Consider the following 19,932-nt stretch of genomic DNA (forward strand, 5'->3'; position numbering starts at 1 on the left):
TTCAGCGAACTCCTGCCAGAGGACAGTTAGGGTTTTGTTATCACTATCCGACTGTTCGGGAGCAGGAGAAGCAAAAGCATCACTGCTATTACCAACATGGGGTACTAAAGAAGCCCTATCGTCCGCCATTACTCGTTTCAGTAAACTACAAAAGGAAAAAGACCAGTAAACTTACTGATTCAGTGAGACGGAAGCTTGAGGGCAGGAAGGCGCGAAGCAAACAACAAAGGTTCAAATTCCAGACAGGAAGAATGAAACCTACGAAGACAACGAACTGCTTTTAAAACTCCCGCACGAGTGCTCGGGAATCTGAACGATCGAGATTAATTCAAAATCAACGATCAAGATTGAAAGACGTTTTGAAAGTTTGAACTCACGAATCCGAAATAGGCGTTCGAAAACCGTCGCTTGGATGACGTGAGCCACGACAGATCAACTGCAACGAGATATGTGGCCTTACACTCACGGGAAAAGTGACCACCGCATTAAATGTGATATGACATTTAATGAAGCACGCAGAGATCATCACCTGACGACGAACCCAGTTAAAAACCAAGCCCTCGGGATCGACCGAACGCTTGGTCTGGGGGGCTCGTGATATGGAGAGTTTATGATCCAACCGGGTTCATACCTGGTCCGACCCTCGACCCCGGTCGAGAAGGAGAAAACCGAATCGCTCCCGAGCGAACCAGATCCGAAAGATGGCTTGCTGAAGAAGAAAGCTTATTCGGCTACAAGCGTGCCCTAATCTTACTTATGGATTAGGGTAATTACCCTGATGATGGCAGACTCAAACTGACGGCTGCGGATAATCATTATCGAAGGGATAACTATCGCATAACCTAAAGGTTACTTCAGGAGTCCTCTACTAGCCCAAACTAGTAGAAGTCTATCGCTCAACGGATCTAATTGATAAGATCCAACGACTACCCGAAGAAGGCTCAAGTGCATCCAACGAAAGAGATTCGAAGGTACATTCTATATAAACCTCACTACCATACAGGGTGAGGGACGGATCAATCGATCAAGAAGAATACTATCTGAGACTCAGGTTCAGATACATACTGATAGACCTAAACTATCCGCGATCTCCGCCATCTAGATCACCTTTCCCCTTAGTTCTTCATTCCTTAGCTGCCTACCTTCTACAGAGCTTTCTAGCACAGCCGTTTGTGATTAAGTTCATCAACACTTACTTAGCCTTCGGAGGTGGACTCCCGACCCCGGTGGTATTTCACTTCTTCCACATGGGCTTTTTTTTTTTTCAATTTTTCTCTATATTTGTGTTTTGTTTGTCATATAATCCACACATCTGACGCTTTCATTTTGCAGGACATCACGTGGAGATCCAAGGGCTAAGCAGATTTTGGACGCATCACTCACATAGGATGTTTAGTGCTTTTCATTGCTCTCAGTGAAAGTTGAATGGCACTCTCTCGATCTATGTTGTTCTGGGGTAACATAAACCCATTGGAATCGTTTGCCAGAGGCATGGACATTTGTATTTACCTATAAAAAAGGGTTCAATGAAGGTCTTCAGATGCTCTAGAAGAATCCCCCCCCCCCCCCCCCAAAAAAAAAAAAAAAAAAAGAAGAAGGAGTTCTAATCGTCTACCCACATGGAGAAGAAGTTTTCCAATCTACATTATTAGATTTTTAATATGTTGGCAATTTCAAAACAAAATTCACCATTTTTTTCCCCGTAAATTAGCTAAGATAAAACTTAATACAATTAATCACCGTTTTAGCTACTTTACTTAAAGAAAATAAGTTTTACTTTAAAATTGGACACATGTTAATAATTTAACCATATGGATAGAGAATTCGAATTCTATCACGGATTACCTTGAATGATCATCATCATCATCTATATGACTACTATTCTTATTATTATTTTAGTTTTCAAGACAAATAAATAAATTATTTTTGGAACTGAAACATCAATTGAAATAGTTTCAATCAAATATAGTTTTTTCTGAAGAAAAAAAATTCCTTCATTTAAAATTAAAATAAAATTCAACTAGAAATAGCTTGAGTTGCTTTCTAACTTTGTTCTCTTTTTATATTTAGCTTATATTCTATTGCAAGCTACTTCTTTTACAAGTATTTATGTATTTTGAGGATTTAATGACTTTCTTGTGAAACCTACTGTTAATGATCAGACTTCTTCCCTAGTGGGGTTTGGCCTGAACATATTTAGAAGGAGCTGTAGTGCGATGCTATGGAGCTCTCACATGTATGTGAGGCAACTGTTGTTTTAGGGCTGAGCTGTTGTTTAATGAAGTTTGATCCTTTTATTCAAAAGAAATAAATAAATTAAAAAAAAAAAAAAGAGAGAAAAAAAAAAGGAAAGAAAAGAAAAAGAAGAAAATGGTTTAGTAACTTTGAACTCCATCACTTCATGGTTCAAAATAAATTTCATAAACACATAGAGACTTTGGACCCCATAGGTCAATGCTTCTTGTTTTTATTTTTTTGGTGAAATCAATTCAAATCTGTTGGCCTAAAAAATAGATTTGAAGGTTTTTTTAGGAAAAAATTCTCTGACTCATTTGTAGAAGTACATTAGCACTTATCAATAAGAAATATAATGAAAGGAAACCTCCATCCTACAACTGTATGAGTCAACCTAGTAAACCTCATATCATTTGTTGATCTTGTAGAAGCATTATTTTCTATGTAGGGATTAAAACCTAAAGGCTAAGATCACTAAGTACATAGCAACCTTTATTTGTTTACGAAAAGAAAAAAAAAAACATATTAGCATTTATATTTCTATTTCTCTCAATCTTCTTATTTGGCTATACAACAATGGTGGGATCCTTTTCCTATTCTCATCCTCTTATTTTTATAAGTAAATGCAAGAAGAGCAACTCAATATTTTGTGGCTATTTATTCATCAACTTGCACCCCTTTTCCTTTATAATTTCTCTTCCATGTTGATTTCAATTCACATGATTTATGAATTTTTCGATACTAAGCAAATTAGAATGACCATCACACCCACCAATCTTTTTCCTTAACAATCAAATGAATAAAAATCAGCTACCACTAGGGAGTGCATGAGATCGATATTTGATGAAACATGAGGTGTAGATTTCACCATGAGGATTTATGATCCATGCTTTATAGATGGATGGAATTGGTCCCTCCACCTCCAAGTGGATGGTGAGATTCTATCAATATCCCAGTACAAATTGGCTTCATTCAACCTCTTAGTCATCATGACACAAGATTCATTCAAGCCTATGGTCCAATACTTGGATATGGATATAAATGTAAAAGAAACAGAATAAAGGTTGAGTTCTTTGTGATTATCACATAAAAGCATTGGTTTAAGCTCTCTTCCATTATATTTGATTTCCATTGCAAGCCAAATCCCTTTCATAAATTTCTATTTTGAGGAGCTGTTTTAATTTCTATCTGTTTGTTATGATTTTTGTGCTCAATTTTATAAAATTTTAAATCTTGAAATACGTAAAAAACTATTTCAACGTTCACATTTCTCTTACAGACGGTCCCCATACAGCTATAACGGGAATAAACTTGATGCCACACCAATTAGATGAAAAGATATCCATCTTATGAAGCCTTTATTTTCCAAACAAATTATTTTAAGTTACGTGTTTGGAACACTTACGTTTTTGAGAGAATATACCCACAAATTTGTATGCAGATAGCGAGTGAATATTTTGTACGTATGTATTGGAAAAAGATCCTGTGGTGACAACTCATATGCCTTCTTATTGTCAAGGAACACCCCCACTTCTGGGTTGGAAAAAAATGCATCATTATTTATTTATTCATGTATTGATAATAATAATTAATTATTATTATTATTTAAGACTTGTAAGTTCATATTTGTTGTGGACAATTTAATGATAGACATTCAAAATGAGGTTCCTTATTGTATATTTTCCTGAAAATATTACATTGGTGGATGAGATAAAGGGATTAATGTTTGCTACTATTTATAATGCTATACAAGTTACATGCATGCTATGATCAAGTAATAAAGTGTGAGTAAGAGTATCATTCCTATAGAAAAACTTATATTTTGTTCGCAATATAAAAAATAATTACAAATGAAAATATTTGGATTCACAAACTAATAAAGTAAGGACAAGTGAAGTAGATGATGGTTTCTAAAATCAAAGCTACATAACAGAGAGAAACTCAATCAATGGTAAAGATGTTGGGGTTCGCCAATGGAAGGACGGTGGAGTGGTTGAGAACGTACCTCACCTCTCAGTGGAGAGATTGTGGGTTCAATCATTACCGACGGCATATGTAATATACCCATCCCCAATTTTCCTATATATAAAGCGCCATTGTTATCAAGAAAACAGATGTTGGGGTTCAATTTTCCTTCTCCTAAATTTAGGTTATGAATGCTACAGTAAAACAAAATAGCTGGAGAATCTGGAATGAAGTTCTATAGAGTAGTCATCTGATTTGCTATCATTCATCACCTCATTTTAGTTTCTCGAATATTCCTATAGAAAATTGAACTAAAGATGCCATGTTATTATGGGTTCCAATGAAGGTCATGTGAAGCAAGTGACTATTTCTACCATACTTGCTAATTAATATAATCCACACAAGAATTCAACTAACAAACATTGTTCAACACTAGTCCACCTCTAATTAACTTCCCTGCAAATTGGTTATACAGTTTTCATTCAAAGATGATGGTTAGTCAATAAATGAAAATAGGAAAGAGAAAATATATTGAACACAGCAAGCTTTGCTATAGAAAATTGAGCCTTAAAGCTTAAATTACAAAATTAGGAACTTATCGTCTTAATATAAAATAAGATTAGCTCATACTGATGCGCAAGAACAAAGAGGTAATTTTAACTATCATTGGAATATAACTAACAAGGTTAAGATTAGAAAGTAAAACTAAGTTCTACATCTGTTCTTCTTAGTGCCATCTTACCCTTTCTTTTCTTAGCTATCTCTCTTTCTTCTTTTTGTGCTAGGATAAAAACAAGCAATATGATTTTTGCACTTGTCCATGAAATAATGGCTGAGATCCTTTGGTTAGTAAGCCTAAAAGTTGTTGTATGGTCAGTATATGTCATACTTCTACGTGAGTTAACCAAATCTAGATAAATTATGCTAGAACATAGTTGTACCTTTTCCACAAAAAACTTGAAAGTTTTGATATCTATCTACTTCCCACATCTCTAGCCATTTCTTTTTCTAGCATAGTGTTTCAAATACTACAAGGCCAAGAAATCAAGATTCAACAATTCCATCAGTTTATTAAAAAAAAAAAAAAAAGTGCATAGAGAAACAAACTAAAAGAACTAAACTAACCTAAGACACTAGGAGTCTCTATCTACAGTAAAGATGAATCATTCCTAAATTTAACAAAAAAGATAGAGATCAGAACTTGGTAGGGATGCTGTGCAACAACCCCAATTTTGGTTTGTACAACATTTCTATTGTGGTTTTGTGTGTGTGTAACTTAATTAGGCAGTTGGGTTTATTTTAGAAGCCAATTGGGTATGGATTAGTTTTCTTAAAGAGGGACCTCAGGTTGAAAGTATTTTCTTAACTAAGTTTTCACTTGATAAAGAATTGGTGAAGTTTGGGTGCATTGGGTGTAACTATTGTTGCAGGTTTGAGAGTGTTTTGCTCTTTGTAATATTCTTTTCCCTCTTTTAATAAAGCTGACCTTTATATGTTAGAAAAAAGAAGAAGTAGAAATAATTTTATTTCCTAGAGTTATCAATTAACGTCAAGTTGGGGTTATTGAAATCCTCTTAAATTAAAAAGTTCTTAAGTAAAATAAATAAATTGGAGTATAAGGGTTGTCAACTTAGTTACATTGGGATAGATGATTATAAGACGGTAAAAAACTAATTAGATAGTGATTCTGCAAAGTGATTTTTTGGGTATACTTAAGTTATAAATAAAAACAATTTTATATAATGGTGTTTCACCCAACACTAAAGTAGGATGGATGAAATGTAGAGGTGCAATCAAAGTAGTCTATGATCAATGTACTCTTTTGACACATAAAATATATTTTTTTTTATAGTCATACAAATTGCTAGTGTATGGTGTAGAATATTAAGTAATTAATAAGCATATAATAAATAAAAACCCAATGTAGTAACAATGAGAATCTTGAGATGGAGGATTGAATAAATAAGGAAGCATTAATAGATAATCATATTAGAATTGATTTGATAGTTACTCTAAGGTGATAAAAAAAAAATTTCATGTGATAAATTTTTTTAAGGAGGGTATTCAAGTTGGCAATGGAAGCTTATCTAAGAAAGCCTGAGATCTTAAGTACTCCAATAGAGGCCCTAATTTGGAAGACTTAAGCCTAAAAGCAAATATAAAAATGATCTTAAAAAAGTGGGTAAAGAAAGATGTGTAGATCTTTGGATTTATATTAGATTTTACCTTGAATGATGATGATCATCATTGCTACCACATTATTGTCAAGATAAAGAAAGCAATTATTTTCGAAATATCAAACGGATTAATTTCTTAATGAAATAGTTTCAATCAATGGAGTCACTAAGCTTCAATTTCTTAATAATAAGTACCATTTTACTTTAAGAAATCTTTCATTTATGATTGAAATAAAATTTCAACCAAAGTAAGTATTTGTTTTGTAACACTATTCTCTTTTTAACTATCTGGTTCATGCTTTCCAAGTTGTTTTTTTTTTGGTCAACAAATAAAATCATAACATTAAGAAAAAGAGTATAAGCCAGGAAACCTGGACGCCAACAAAGAAACATCAACCATGAATAAAGGTGGGATATTCCACCAAGATCGAGAGAGGGAAAGACAACGAGCCCCCCTAGCAAGAAAATCAGCAAAAACATTGCTAGTCCTAGAAACAAAATGAAACAAAACCACATTAAAGTCTATGGCAATCTTAAAAATTTCAAAAACTAAACTAAGACTAGACCAATCTAAAGAAGAGCTAAAGCCTTGGAGAGCCAAAACGACCTGGTAGGCAATCGGGGTCACTTGTATGTGAGATATTCCTAAAGATAGTGTAAGAAGTAGGCCATCTCTCACAGCAAGAAGTTCCATCAAAGAAGCAGAAGGTCCAAAACCATGGTTGCATTGAGCAGCAATAAAAGTTGTTTTATTTGTATGCTTGGAAGATTTATGATGACCTCTCCACCACTAAATGCTTCAACATCAATAGCACAAACATATGGAAGCCTTGGACCTATTAATTCAATGCTTTTGTGCCTAAAAAGATCTTACCAATTTTTTCAGGAAGAAAATTCCTTGAACTATTTGTGTAGGGTACATTAGCACTTATTATCAAAGGAAACCTTCATTCCATTATAGTTCAAGTCAATAGGTTGTGTCTTCAAATCTATTAAACCTTATTATCGTTTGTTAATCTTGTAAAAGCATTGCTTGCTATACGAAAACAAAAACCTAAAGCTATGATCACAATTATAGAGCAATCTTTAGTTGTTTATCAAAACAAAAGGTACTTATACTTTACTAGTTTTTGTCAATTCAATATTTCATGCATTTTATTAAAATTTTGCTAAGATATTATTATTTTATTAATTAATTTTGCTGATATCATTGCTGATATCTTAGCAAAAGCAACTGCAAAATATAAAACACTAGGCTTGGCCATAGTAGGTGAAGGAAAACTTAACTTGGGATGCCTCTAGTCGACAAAGATTTTGCTTATGAAGCTTGGTCAGAGTTGATCCTCATTCTTGTATGCTTTTGTACAATGTTTATTTTAATAGGGAACTAGTGAGATTAGGTTTAATGCCGGCAACTGATGTTGCAGGTTAGTGACAATGGTTCCTCAACGTAGTGTATGTATTGTAAATATTTTCTTCTTCTTCTTCTTCTTCTGAATATAAATGATCTTTTAGTTAAAAAAATGATTATTTGAGGTTACATAATTCTTGTATTTTTATGGAAAAATCATATAATGCATACAACTAGATAGTATTCTTTTAAATTTCAGTCAACATGAAAGATGATGGATTTGACTTTCTATCAAAACCTCATTTGGGCCATGCATCTAGAGAGCTCTTACCTCACTGTCATTTCATTGACCCTTCTAATCCTAATAATACCTACTACAAAATGAAGTATAAGTTGATGGGTCCCATAAAAAAATGATTTTCTAAGAAAAATTTGCACATTTGCCAGGAGCCATCACTAGTCTACCTCAAAAGAATAATACCAAACCTTCAGTTCCTTTACTAAAAAAGGCCAGAACTACAGTTAACTTAGCTTGCTTCAAATGTTTCTCTTATTTTTCTTAAATTAATTGTTCTAACTTCTATTTAAGCAAAATCATATAGTGTACAAGATTATCGCATTAAGGTATGATTTTTAGTATTTGAATTCTTAACCAAGCGTTCACCAAGTGAACATCTGAGCAACACGTCACTATAACTTTAGGGTAATGATGGAGAACGAATTTTTTGGACCACTATGTATTATGTTAATGACTTTGCTAATTATGTTTATGCTTGATTACTTCATTACTTTGTGGGCTTAAGCTCATATTGAAAGGCTTAGAAGTGAGAGAACCTTGGAATGAGAATGGCTTTGAAACTGAAAATGAAAACCAACATAAAATTAATTCTTCCAGTAACAAATTTTTTTTCCCACTCAACAACTCTGAAGAATCAAGAAGACATGAACGAAGACGAAACTAGTATTTGCAGAAACATGCAAGAGACGAATCTCATATTCCATGAAAACTTAAAACCCAAAACCCAATTGCAGAATTTCTCTTCTTCTTCTTCAATTTTCATGTATTCATACACCAGAAAAAACAAGATGGAAATAAGGAAAAACAACCAAAACCACTCTCTTCTGGTCTTTCTAGGTTCAGCCTTCCTTTCAAGGCCGGCCATCTATTATCAGTAGTTTCCATAAGAAACAGGAGGTTTTGGTAATTAAATCCAAAGAACACAAACTAGGGTTCTTAGTTGATTTCTTGACATCACCTTTGTTGGTGCTTTATGATCTTGATCACGAACGAGCAAACCCTTCAGTAACCGAAGCCAACTTCTGCAAATTTAGTCTAACAACCGTGTCAGCAAACATCCTTGTATCATCTTCAGTATTTCCTTCCGGCACATCAACCACATAAGATTCCAAAACAACAGTCCAGATCTTATCTCCTTTCATGAATTCATTCACCGAAGTCACAGATCTGTAGTTCCTTAATCTGTGCTCTCCACCGATAATAGTAAAACCAGCCACCTTCCTTTCGTCATCTAACACATCAAGCCTTTCTGTGCTTGTCTCTGCAGGTAAACCAGAGATAACGTTGACTTCTCTGAGACATCCAACGGTGGTCGGAGGTGGAGAATCTTCTCTAATGGAACAACTCCTGATGAAATGCTTGTAAGCTTGTGGTCTATCAAACCGGCGAACGATTGACCAGACTGATTCGGCCGGAGCAGATATACGTTGAGCCAGAAGAGAAGAACATCTGCCGGAGTGGATAAGATACGTGTGGAATTCATGGATGACTGGTTTTAATTCCTCGAATTCTTCTTCGGTTAGACAGGCTGGGATCGTTCCTTGATGGGTTGTCGTTGTTTCGCCGGAATCTTGGTTTTCTGCCATCGACGATGATTCTTCTTTTTCCATTACTGCAAGTCTGCAACGATAACGAGAAAAAAAGAAAGAAGCTACCAAGAAAAGAAAAGAAAAAGACTTGCGTGATAACACTAATAATGGTTTTTATTTTTTTAATTAATTTTATATTCCCTTATCATATAATAATATTAAAAAATTGAGCGTTGAAAATGGTGCCAGCTGGCGATGTCGACTCCTCCACTGTAACATGTAGGATTGTGGCTTTAATGACTGACCCGGATTTGAGGGTGGGGCCTGGGGGTGAATAGTTAGTTGTAAATTGTGTGCCTTTGTTTCTAGTAATTTGTATATAACTTATTGATAATGATTCTTTTACCCATTATTTTTATGTTTTCTATCAATTATTTTTATCTTATCTATTATTTTTACGTATGAAAAGGGAACTAAAAAGGCCTCTTTATGCAAATTTTAAAAAAATATAAAGAAATCAAGTCTGATAGATATTTCACAGATAAAAATAGAGCCAAAGATATCGCTATAAAGAAATTTCAAAAAATTGAGAGTGGGTGTTGTAGCCCTTTGGCCTGGAAAGGTTTGTCACTGTTGCGTATAGAACTTCTTCGAGAGTCGGATATTGAGATGACCACCTTAAGAGCTCTCCAACCAAGTTGGAATAACTGAGATGCCTGCACACACAAAGAAAGCAAGAACGGTCCGGCCTAGTTTTGGCCGGGGAACCGCCTCCGACGCTCAAATCAGCGTAGATAACAATAATGGTTCTTGAGAGAGTTCTCAAGAACGTAATGAGTAAGTACTCAGATGAAAGTTCTCGTTACCTTTCTCCATGTTGGAGGTAGGTTTATATAGAAGTTACCTGGAGGCGGCGATTCCTTAGATTCCGGATCGATAGTTGAGGAGTGAGTGTAGTGGAATAACGGCTCCTTCTTTGTCGCACCTGATATCGCCGTTATGATGACTCACCTCCCCAATTCTCGGAATAGATATGCTGAGTGTTTATGAGTAACTAACTCTTCTTGACTTAGTCAAGAGAGTCTTCTGAGAAATGCTAGAGTTGGATATTTTTCCCAAGTGTGGCACTTCTCCAACGAAGAAATGAATCTGCCAAGATAGAGGTGTCTCTCCCGAATGAGGCCCTCGGGACCTTCTTTAGGGAAGAAGTGAGCCATCTCATATGGGAGGTGTTTCTCCCGAATGAGGCCCTCGAGACCTTCTTCAAGGAAGAAACCAGATTACAAAAGAGGTGTATTTGTCCCGAGTGAGGCACTCGGGACCCTTTATGAGGGAAGAGAATCATCAACCCGAGGGGGGTGCCTCTCTCCTGAGGGGGGTGCCTCTCTCCCGAGTGGAGGTGTATCTCTCCCGAGGGGGGTGCCTCTCTCCCGAGGGGGGAGGACCGGGACCATATTTCCCCACAACAGTCACTATCCTTAGATGTCTTATTCTTAGTACTACGGATCACTAAAATCGTCTCATATTAGTAATAAAATACATTCAATTATTGAAATATTCTTTCATTAAATATTTTCTATAGCTTATATCGCACGATTCGGATGATTGATATCCGTTTGTATTATACAAGTATTTTTGCATAATTTTTAACTGTAACGTATGATATTCTTGAGATTCAATAATTTTAATATTTTAATTTTATAATTATAATAATTAACTGTTGAAAATATTACGTGTCATCATCAAAAAAGACAAACGAACAATTGATTCTTATGACATGGCATAAGAAGGGATAAGCTCCAGAAAAAGGAAAAGAAAAAAGGCATAAGGAGACAAAAGCTATACTGAGTGGCTGATCGGCTCTAGCCGAGCTGACATGAGCTCTATTTTTGGTAAAAGAGGTGACATGAGCCGAGAAAGATGGATTTGTAGATTTAGGTAAAGTTAATCATGGTGAAAGTGAATTATACTAAAATACGCGTCTGTGTATGATAAGGCTGCATGGATTGGTGCATACACGTGGAAAGGGCCACATGCAAATTGCAAAAGCTACTCCTATTTCTGGGAGCTTGCGTGTTTCCCTTTCTTTATTTCTTTTCCATTTTTATTCGTAAAGCTCCCACATGTGATGGGCTTTATTTGTAGGCCCAGTTTGAGTGGTGATTTATCCTGATATGTTCGGGTAAAGTTGGGTTAACACTAATTATGGGTTAATGACATGCACCAAAGAAATATGAACTATCAACTTTTTTTTTTTTTTGTGTGTGTGGTTAAGAAATAAATTTATTTATTATAAGGTGAAACCTCTATTACAACCTTGTCCTAGTAAATCAAACAAAAAAACCAGCAAAGATGTGGGGGTTGAGAAGTGATAGTGAGGAAGGCATCTTGGGAGAGAGCACTATCCTTATCTAAAGCCTCTGCCACCATGCTAGCCTCACGAAGAACATGCCTGAAGGATATAGATTCGAATGAGGCCAAGAGATGTAAGATATCTGCTATAATTGGGAAAACCTTCCAGGAAGCTTCATAAGAAAGTCATTGTCAACCTATTACATAAGAAAGTCCTTGTCAACGAAGCTAATTCCTTGGGGTGGTTAGTGAGATACTTAGTTACATAATAATTCAAACTCAATTTATATATAATTTTAATATAACAAAATTAACACTTGGATTAGGTAGGGCCAAGCGGGATTGGCCCGAGGGCTAAATCCAAACCCTATCCTACCCAGTGTTAATTTAATTAAACTAAAATTATATATAAATTGAGTTTGAGTAACTATTTTACCAAGTATCTCACTAACCACCCAAATGAATCCTGCTAGAGGTAGTTATTTTGTAACCCAAGTTTGCCCTTTCAGTTGAAAAGTCAAGTCGGGTTCAAAAAAATGTTTGGGTTGGTTTGGCCGTCAGGGGTTTATTGACGTTCCTACTAAGAGTGCATGATCCTTTTTGAATGGGTTCAATATCTGATGCATCCAAAATCTGCGAGAAGTGTTAATAAGAGAGAGATAAGTAAGAATCGTATTAATGAAATATAAAAGAAAAATAGCTAGATGGTAAAGCTGAGGTGCACCAACAAACACTTCCTTAAAGATCATACATAGATGCCCCTAGTAGTATTTTCAAGTTGGATGTGAATTGAGGCCTTCAAGATATAATAGCCATAGTGGCTTCCTATAGTAGATGAGCACTTTGTACACCATCATCCCCTTTGAATTCCTTAAAGTAGAACTCAAATGTAAAATAACAGCATAGCAGTTGAATCAGAAGCAAAATCTGTGTGTGTGCTCGTTTGTGTATGTGTGTGTTTGTGAGAGAGGGGGAGAAACTCAACTTGGACCCTTGGTGTATCATATTTGGCTCTTCTACTTGGAGGAAATCTTCCAGTGAATATCCAATAAGTTATAGGATTTAGGCACAAGCAGTATTCTAAAGTGAGGAATTTGGATTAGAAAATTGCACGTGTTGTTTGACTCATTAGCATTCATTAGGAGAGCTCCTTCAAGGAGAAGATCAAACCCTGGTGTGATCCTCTATTTACAGATAATGAAATCACTCGGTGGAAGAGACACCATCTCTTCGTCAAAAGATACATTTTTCTTCTAAAGTACATCAAAGGTGTCTATTGATCTCAAAGTTAGGAGTATAATTAATTTATGTTTAAAGCAACACTACCAACTTATTGACTATTTTATCATTTTGTAGGAGCTTGAATCATCTTATATTTCTATGAATTTTATTTTTAGTTTACTTGTGATATTTTTATGTATATATATATATATATATATGATTTACATTTGATATTTTAGGTCCAAGGATAAGACAAATTAAGACTAGGGACAAGACCAAGATAGGGTCAATCAGAGACAAGGACAAGGCCAAGGGACAAGGTCAATTAGGGAGAGGGCCAATCAAGGTCAGGGACAGAGCCAATTAGGGCCAGGGACAGGGCCAATCAAGGTCAACCATCCCGACCCGGCCCAATTAGGGTGGGAATGGGCTTGGCTTGGCCCTATAGGGCTAGGAACAATAATGAACTAGGGTTAGGACGGGAATGGGCTCAGATTAGAACATATATGGCTGGACTTGGGATTGCAAAAGCCTGGCCCTGTTGCAGCCCTATGCAACACACCTTGATTGTATTCTATTCCCCCTTAAAATATATGATCTTAATTTGGTAATTCGGTTTGGTTCTGATAAAGGAGAAATAAACTGGCCTGACCAGTTCGGTTGAGCCCGAACCAGTTCGGTTGAGCTTAGTCCGAGCAGTTTGGATCAAGTCAAACCGGCCAAGATAAGGTCGGACAAACAAGTATAAAGGCAAAATAGCAAGACGAACCCAATAAGACTTGTAGCCAAAGAAAATGTATTCAACTACTCATATTTGAGTAAGACTTAATCATTAAGACTCGTATTGTAGTTCAAACGATGTTTGGGTCCCAATCAAACTCGTACAGAGAAAACCTATAAAAGGGTAAGAGAATACAAGAGAAAGGTACACTGAATAGAGTGATCACTACTCTATACTTTATTGTTCATTGCTTTCTTGTCTTCCTTAATCGGATAATTCCCTAACTAGATCGTAGGAGGTGATACTCGATCACCCCGGTCGAGCTCATTCTTGCAGGTTCATTCGGTTGAGGAGACGTGCAGGATTGCGTAGCAACAGGTTCAATTAGAACTAAGGATTCTAGCTTCTAATCCAAGTTGGCCAAATTAAAATACCAATTGGTTGATTAGATCAAATCGAATTTTATTAGGTTTCGTTAGCTCCAGTTAATTGGTCTTGATCTTGGATTTGGTATTTGATTTTGGTTGGAAATTAACACCTTTAGTACCAGTGGCAAGGTCCACATGTGTTTTTAACCGGTCTGATAAGGGTTAAAAAAGGGGAAGAAAAAAAGAAAAAACTGAAGAATCAATAACATCTACCACACGAACGACAGCTTTGCAGAACTCAGATGGGTCAACGTAGATATTAAATGAATTTTGAACAATTTGAGCCTGAACCCGGCTATGCCCTGTAAAGGATAAGTGAAGTCAGAGACTTATCCTTTACATGCCCAAGCCCACCTCAAGTTTGCACATCTAACTGTAGGTATGTTATGGGTTTTGGGGTCACGAGCAAAGTCCTATCTTATAGGAGTCTGTAGATTTCAAAAATTTAGAGATTTCAAATCTCTGGAGTCATGGTTCATAAAATTAACTGTTTTGTTAGCTTGAATTTTTGGAATGAAATTTGTAGATTTATCCTAAAAAAAATATTTATTGAATTATGGTTGTGAAATCCCCGAGATTTCTACCCCTTTAACCCATGGTTTTAATACCGAGAACCTGGGTCTTGATTCGGCGACAATTGTGGACCATTCAATTCGAGCCCGAAGGATTGGAAATTGATCAAATGTTGGTGGATGACCCTTGTAATGACTCAAAAACTCTCCTAGAGTTTAAGTGAAGAGAGAAGATTAGTCTTGATAGTGTAAAAAGGGTAATTTTGGAATATCTGTAGATCAGTGATGGAGAATCCGATTGACGCAAATAAGGTATCAAATCGAAGATTGTCGAAAGACCTTTCCAACGAGCCAAAAATCATCAAAATCGGAGTTCGTTTGGGGGTCCAACCATGAGCCAGAAGTTTGAGCCGTTTAGGTGAACCAACCCCCACCCTATTTTCTGTTTAGGGGCAAAATTGGAAATTCGGATTTTTAAACCCTATTTATGTTTTATCTCATCCGTAAATGCATTTTTGGAGGCTAGAAAGAGGCGGAGACTTTGGAGAAAAGGAGAAACGAAAGAGAGGAGCGATTTCCATCCTTCCGAAAGTTTTTAGGATCCGAATCTTCGCAAAATCATTAGGAAATGTTAGTTTCCTTTAATCCTTCTCTTACTCACAATTTTGTGAGTATTTTCTCTCCTTTCCTTTTGAGGAATCTTGAAAGGGAAGGTTATTAGGTATCTTGGATGCTTTCCTTTATTATTTTAATGTCCCTTCGTAGTTTGTGGAAGTAATATCTTTTCTCTTCTATTGAGGGATCGGATCTATAAAAGGGAATAATGATAGGTACCCTAGATGCTTATCTTTTCTTATATTAATGTTTCCCTTGAGTTTGGGAGTAATGGTTTATCCCCTTGCAAAAGATTTTAGAATTCGACTCCCCGGGTCACACACGGGTGATTTATGAGAGTCAAATTTGGGGCTTTTTGAGATGAGTCAAATTTAATAAAATTGAAGGTACCCGTAGGATCCTTTTGTTTCCAATTAGATTTTTCCAAAGTTTTGCTTCATTATAAACTTCTAGCTGGTGGCAAACTAGTGACCATTCACTAGTGAGGTTGAGAACTACCCCTTTTTAACCTAGTTTTCAGATTTGGGTTTTTGTGGGAAGATTTTAGGATATCCTTTGAAATCCAAATGGGATCTAATTTGTGATAATTATTTCTTTTGCATAAATAGATTAATATATCTTTAATCACTAATTTGTGGGAGTGGATTCTTGGATTTGTAGGAAGAACAAAGTAAAAGGCGAGGAATATACTTAACTTTATATTACATGTGTAATGATGTCAGTTACTTTTCATTATTGATATCTTGTATTGCTTTAGTATTATCTTGTAGTTATTTTATGTCTTTTGTTAAATATGAATTGCTATGATTTATGTTTATTATTACTTCTGATGTTGCTCCTTGCTTTGAAATCTATTATTGTTGTTATGAAATGGAATGTGATTGTATGAGAGGAGAAATATTAATATTTCTTCTACCTTGTATTTTCTACTAAGGTTGTGGGTTCACCCATTGCCCTAGTGATATTATATGATTGCTTATATTGTGGTTGGGAATGGGGAATGCCCTTTGGGCATTTTTGCCATAGGATACCAAAAGGGGCGGTATGGGACGCATTCCTATGGTGCCCTTGGCTCTTTCCCGATTACTAATTTACATATTTAGGGCATGTCTAGAAGTGTTTGGTTAGGTGACCTCATGAGTACTACTACCCTTTCGGCAGGGGTATTGAAGCCGGTTAACCCGTGATGTTAGTGGTTGGGTCCCTGTATGTCAAGCAGGCCCACTATCATCATAGAGAGGTAGGGTTGCATATAATAGATAAGGGCTCATGGATGCTCAAGACCGGTGAAATGACCCGTGAGAGGACATGGAGATCATCATGTCCATATATGTGGATGACCACTGGGTTAATGAATGGGGTCCAACAGGTGCCTCCATTGAGGATTCCATTCATAGGTGGGAAGGTATTGAACCAACAGAGCACTAGGCGTGAGGGGAAATATCCGGACCATATGTAGTACGAGACCATATGACTTTGCATTGGGCCTAAGATTATCCTTAACACGCGCCAGATCTTATACCAATGGTAATGTGAGAGAGTGGTGACCTAATCCCCAACCATGGCTTGACAGGACTTTACACAACAACAGCGGAGAACCCAACAGACGTGCATCAGAGCCGTGAGGGAAGAGTGATGAGACCGCCCAAAGAAGACTGGTGTGTGACTTAATGCGTGTCTACCATAGAGACTTCATGATAGAGTTAGGAGCATAATCATTCACATATCATATCATTGTCATTAATTACATTATTGATATTCATGTTATATATGTGGTGTGGAATCTTGAGAATGAATGTGTGATATGATGTTGAGTTGACCTCACTGAGTTCTGTTGAAGTCATTCCTTTTATATGTCTTTTTCTATTAGATTATACTGCAGGTTATAAGGACTTCTTCCAAATGGAGGATTCGTTGCTAGTATATCTTCTTGAAGGAGTGACCGAAGAAGAAGTGGACGCACATGGAGCTTCATGCCAGTATCAAGACTATTCTTTTGGGTAGAATTCCATCAGAGAACTAGTCTAGTTTAGTTTTCCGCTGCGTTGAAAATTACTCTCTTTTCTTTTCAAAACTTTGATGTTATATTTTTATTTTGAAGTAATGGATGATTGTAACCATTATTTCGGTTTTGATAACTTAGTATGATAAACTTGATTTATTATTGTCCATTTAATTATGCTATATCATGTTTTGTATGGATTTGTCAATTAACCTAGATCTTGCGGTGTATCACCCCCACGGGCATTCGGGTAATGACCGGATCCGGCTGGGTGGGGTGTGACAATGGTTCAAATGTTTAACGCTTTGATAGTATGAGATTCACCTCACATCCATTAATCTACAGATTCACATTTTTAGTGTAAAAAGGTGAATCTCTAGATTTCATGAATCTAGGGATTCACACAACCAAACGGGTAAATATCTCCCATTTGTGAATCCAGAGATTTCAAATCTCTAGATTCACGTAACCAATTTAAGGATGTAGTTATAGTCAATGTAAAATATGTCGTCGAATTTCACCCAAAATTCAGCGGTGACTACCGAAATTGTTTCTCAGGCAAAACCGAGATAAGCAAGAAATCACTAAAATATCGGCGATATCTCGTTCAAAATTGCCGCATCGACCGATATATCCCCAATATCTCGATTTTTTACAATATTTTGGCGATTTCTTGTGATTTTTAGGCGATTTCTCTTGGGATTCTATCGCGAAATCTTCAAGGTCAATAGACAATCTTACCAATTATGTCTCAATGATTCAAGCCTCAAAATGGAATGTGCCAAATGTGGTTAGGGAGAAGAATTTACATAGAAGAATTTTTGGAAATAATTCAAATTAATAAGACATTTTGTAGCAAAATCTTTAAGATCAATGAGCAATATTATCAATTATATCCCAATGATTTAGGCCTCAAAAGGCAACGTGCTAAGTGTGGTTAGGGAAGAGTATATACATGAAAAAAATTTATGAAAACAACTCAAATTTATAGAATCTTCAAAGTCAATGGGTAATCTTTTCAATTTATGTCCCAATGATTTAGGCCTCAAAATGTAACATGTTAAATGTAGCTAGGAAAGAGAATTTGCATGGAAGAATTTTTAGAAAATATTTCAAATTTACTAAGTATTGACATCAGATTTGGCTATACACCAAATTTGGGCCTAAAATGATCTAAAATACCCCCAAAATGGAGGGTCGAAATGCGACCATATTTCGTTGAAATTTCGCCAGAGGGTGGGCCAGCAAAATTTTGGACATTGGTTAAAGTGAATGTTAGCCCAACCCAGAGAACCTCAATTGAAAAAATAAAAAAAATAAAAAGAATTACTAAATTTTCCAAAAAAATAAAAAATAAAAGGGTAATTTTCATCTGGACCCCCTGATGTTTGGTCTATGTCATTTTTAGTCCAAAAAAACTGAAACTTTGCATCCGCCTCCCCTGTACTAAAGAAAAAGTCAATTTAAGGACAAATGATCACTTCTATGACAAATTTGCCCTTATTCTTTTTTTTTTTAATTTAAACAAAACATGAAAAATAAAAATTCAAATTCAAATTCAAATCCTTGAACCAGAGAAATACGATTGTTAGCATTCGAAATCAAAAGAGTTGTTTAAGATCGAAACATCATGCCATTCGAAATCAAAAGAATTGTTTAAGATCGAAACATCATGCCCTTGAACCTCGCGTCGAAGCTCTGCCACTTGAAGTTTTCTTAACCCTTCGAGCCATGGAATCACATCTTTCTTATCGTCGGAAGTTTCAGATTTGTCTTCTCCGACACAGTCTTATCTTTGAGCCATGGAATCACATCTTTTGTCGGACGTTTCAGATTTGTCTTCTTATTGTCTTTCGCCATGAACTGGTGTTTGAGGTCATGATATTCTGTTTACAGTTCTGTGGCGTCAGAAGACGAAGAGAAGTGTTTCGGTTCTGTATTTCCATAGCCACCGAGTCCCGCTATTGGTTCCATGACGGTTAATGGCACATGCCAACAACAACTTCTCCCAAATCCCCAATGATTGCTTCACAACATCTTCGACTTTAGCCATGGTTTCTCATATCTGAAGCTCCATCAACCTTTCTGCAATTCGTAGATAATTTTTTTTTTCAAAACTAGGGTTTTTTCCCTTTTTATTTCTCTTCGGATTTCTTCGTCACTTAATGAAAATTTACCTTTTTCAAATCCTTGAATCTTGTTTCCACTTACCTGAGTTTTCCAAAGTAGTCCCGTGAAGCAAGAGAGCTTTAAGCTAGGGATTCAAAGTTAAATGAGTTGAATGAAGAAATATTAAGTGTTTGATGTTCTTAGACGGTTGCTTTGTGGTGTTTCGCTACAGTTCTGAAGAACTGGATTTTGAGAATCACAAATGAATATTAACATAAATTTTATTTTTTTTCGTTTTTATTTCCTATATTTTTGTTTAAATTAATGAAAAGGGTAAATTTGTCATGAAAGTGATAATTTGTCCTTAAATTGACTTTTTCTATAGTACAAATGCAAAGTTTCAGTTTTTTTGGACTA

At 35.9% G+C, this 19,932-nt stretch overlaps 1 protein-coding gene across 1 annotated transcript; it reads right to left on the bottom strand.

Annotated features, from left to right (window-relative positions):
* Nucleotides 1-8,347: 8,347 nt before the first annotated feature.
* LOC149024044 (abscisic acid receptor PYR1-like) lies at nucleotides 8,348-9,697 on the bottom strand. Its single transcript, XM_089142872.1, has one exon. It carries the CDS (start codon nucleotides 9,634-9,636, stop codon nucleotides 9,010-9,012), a length of 627 nt encoding a protein of 208 aa, XP_088998998.1. The 5' UTR covers nucleotides 9,637-9,697; the 3' UTR covers nucleotides 8,348-9,009.
* Nucleotides 9,698-19,932: the final 10,235 nt, after the last annotated feature.

The sequence above is a fragment of the Hakea prostrata genome, chromosome 2 (assembly GCF_041222555.1).
Source record: "Hakea prostrata isolate BN-2017 chromosome 2, UWA_Hpros_2, whole genome shotgun sequence".
Taxonomy (NCBI): Eukaryota; Viridiplantae; Streptophyta; class Magnoliopsida; order Proteales; family Proteaceae; genus Hakea; species Hakea prostrata.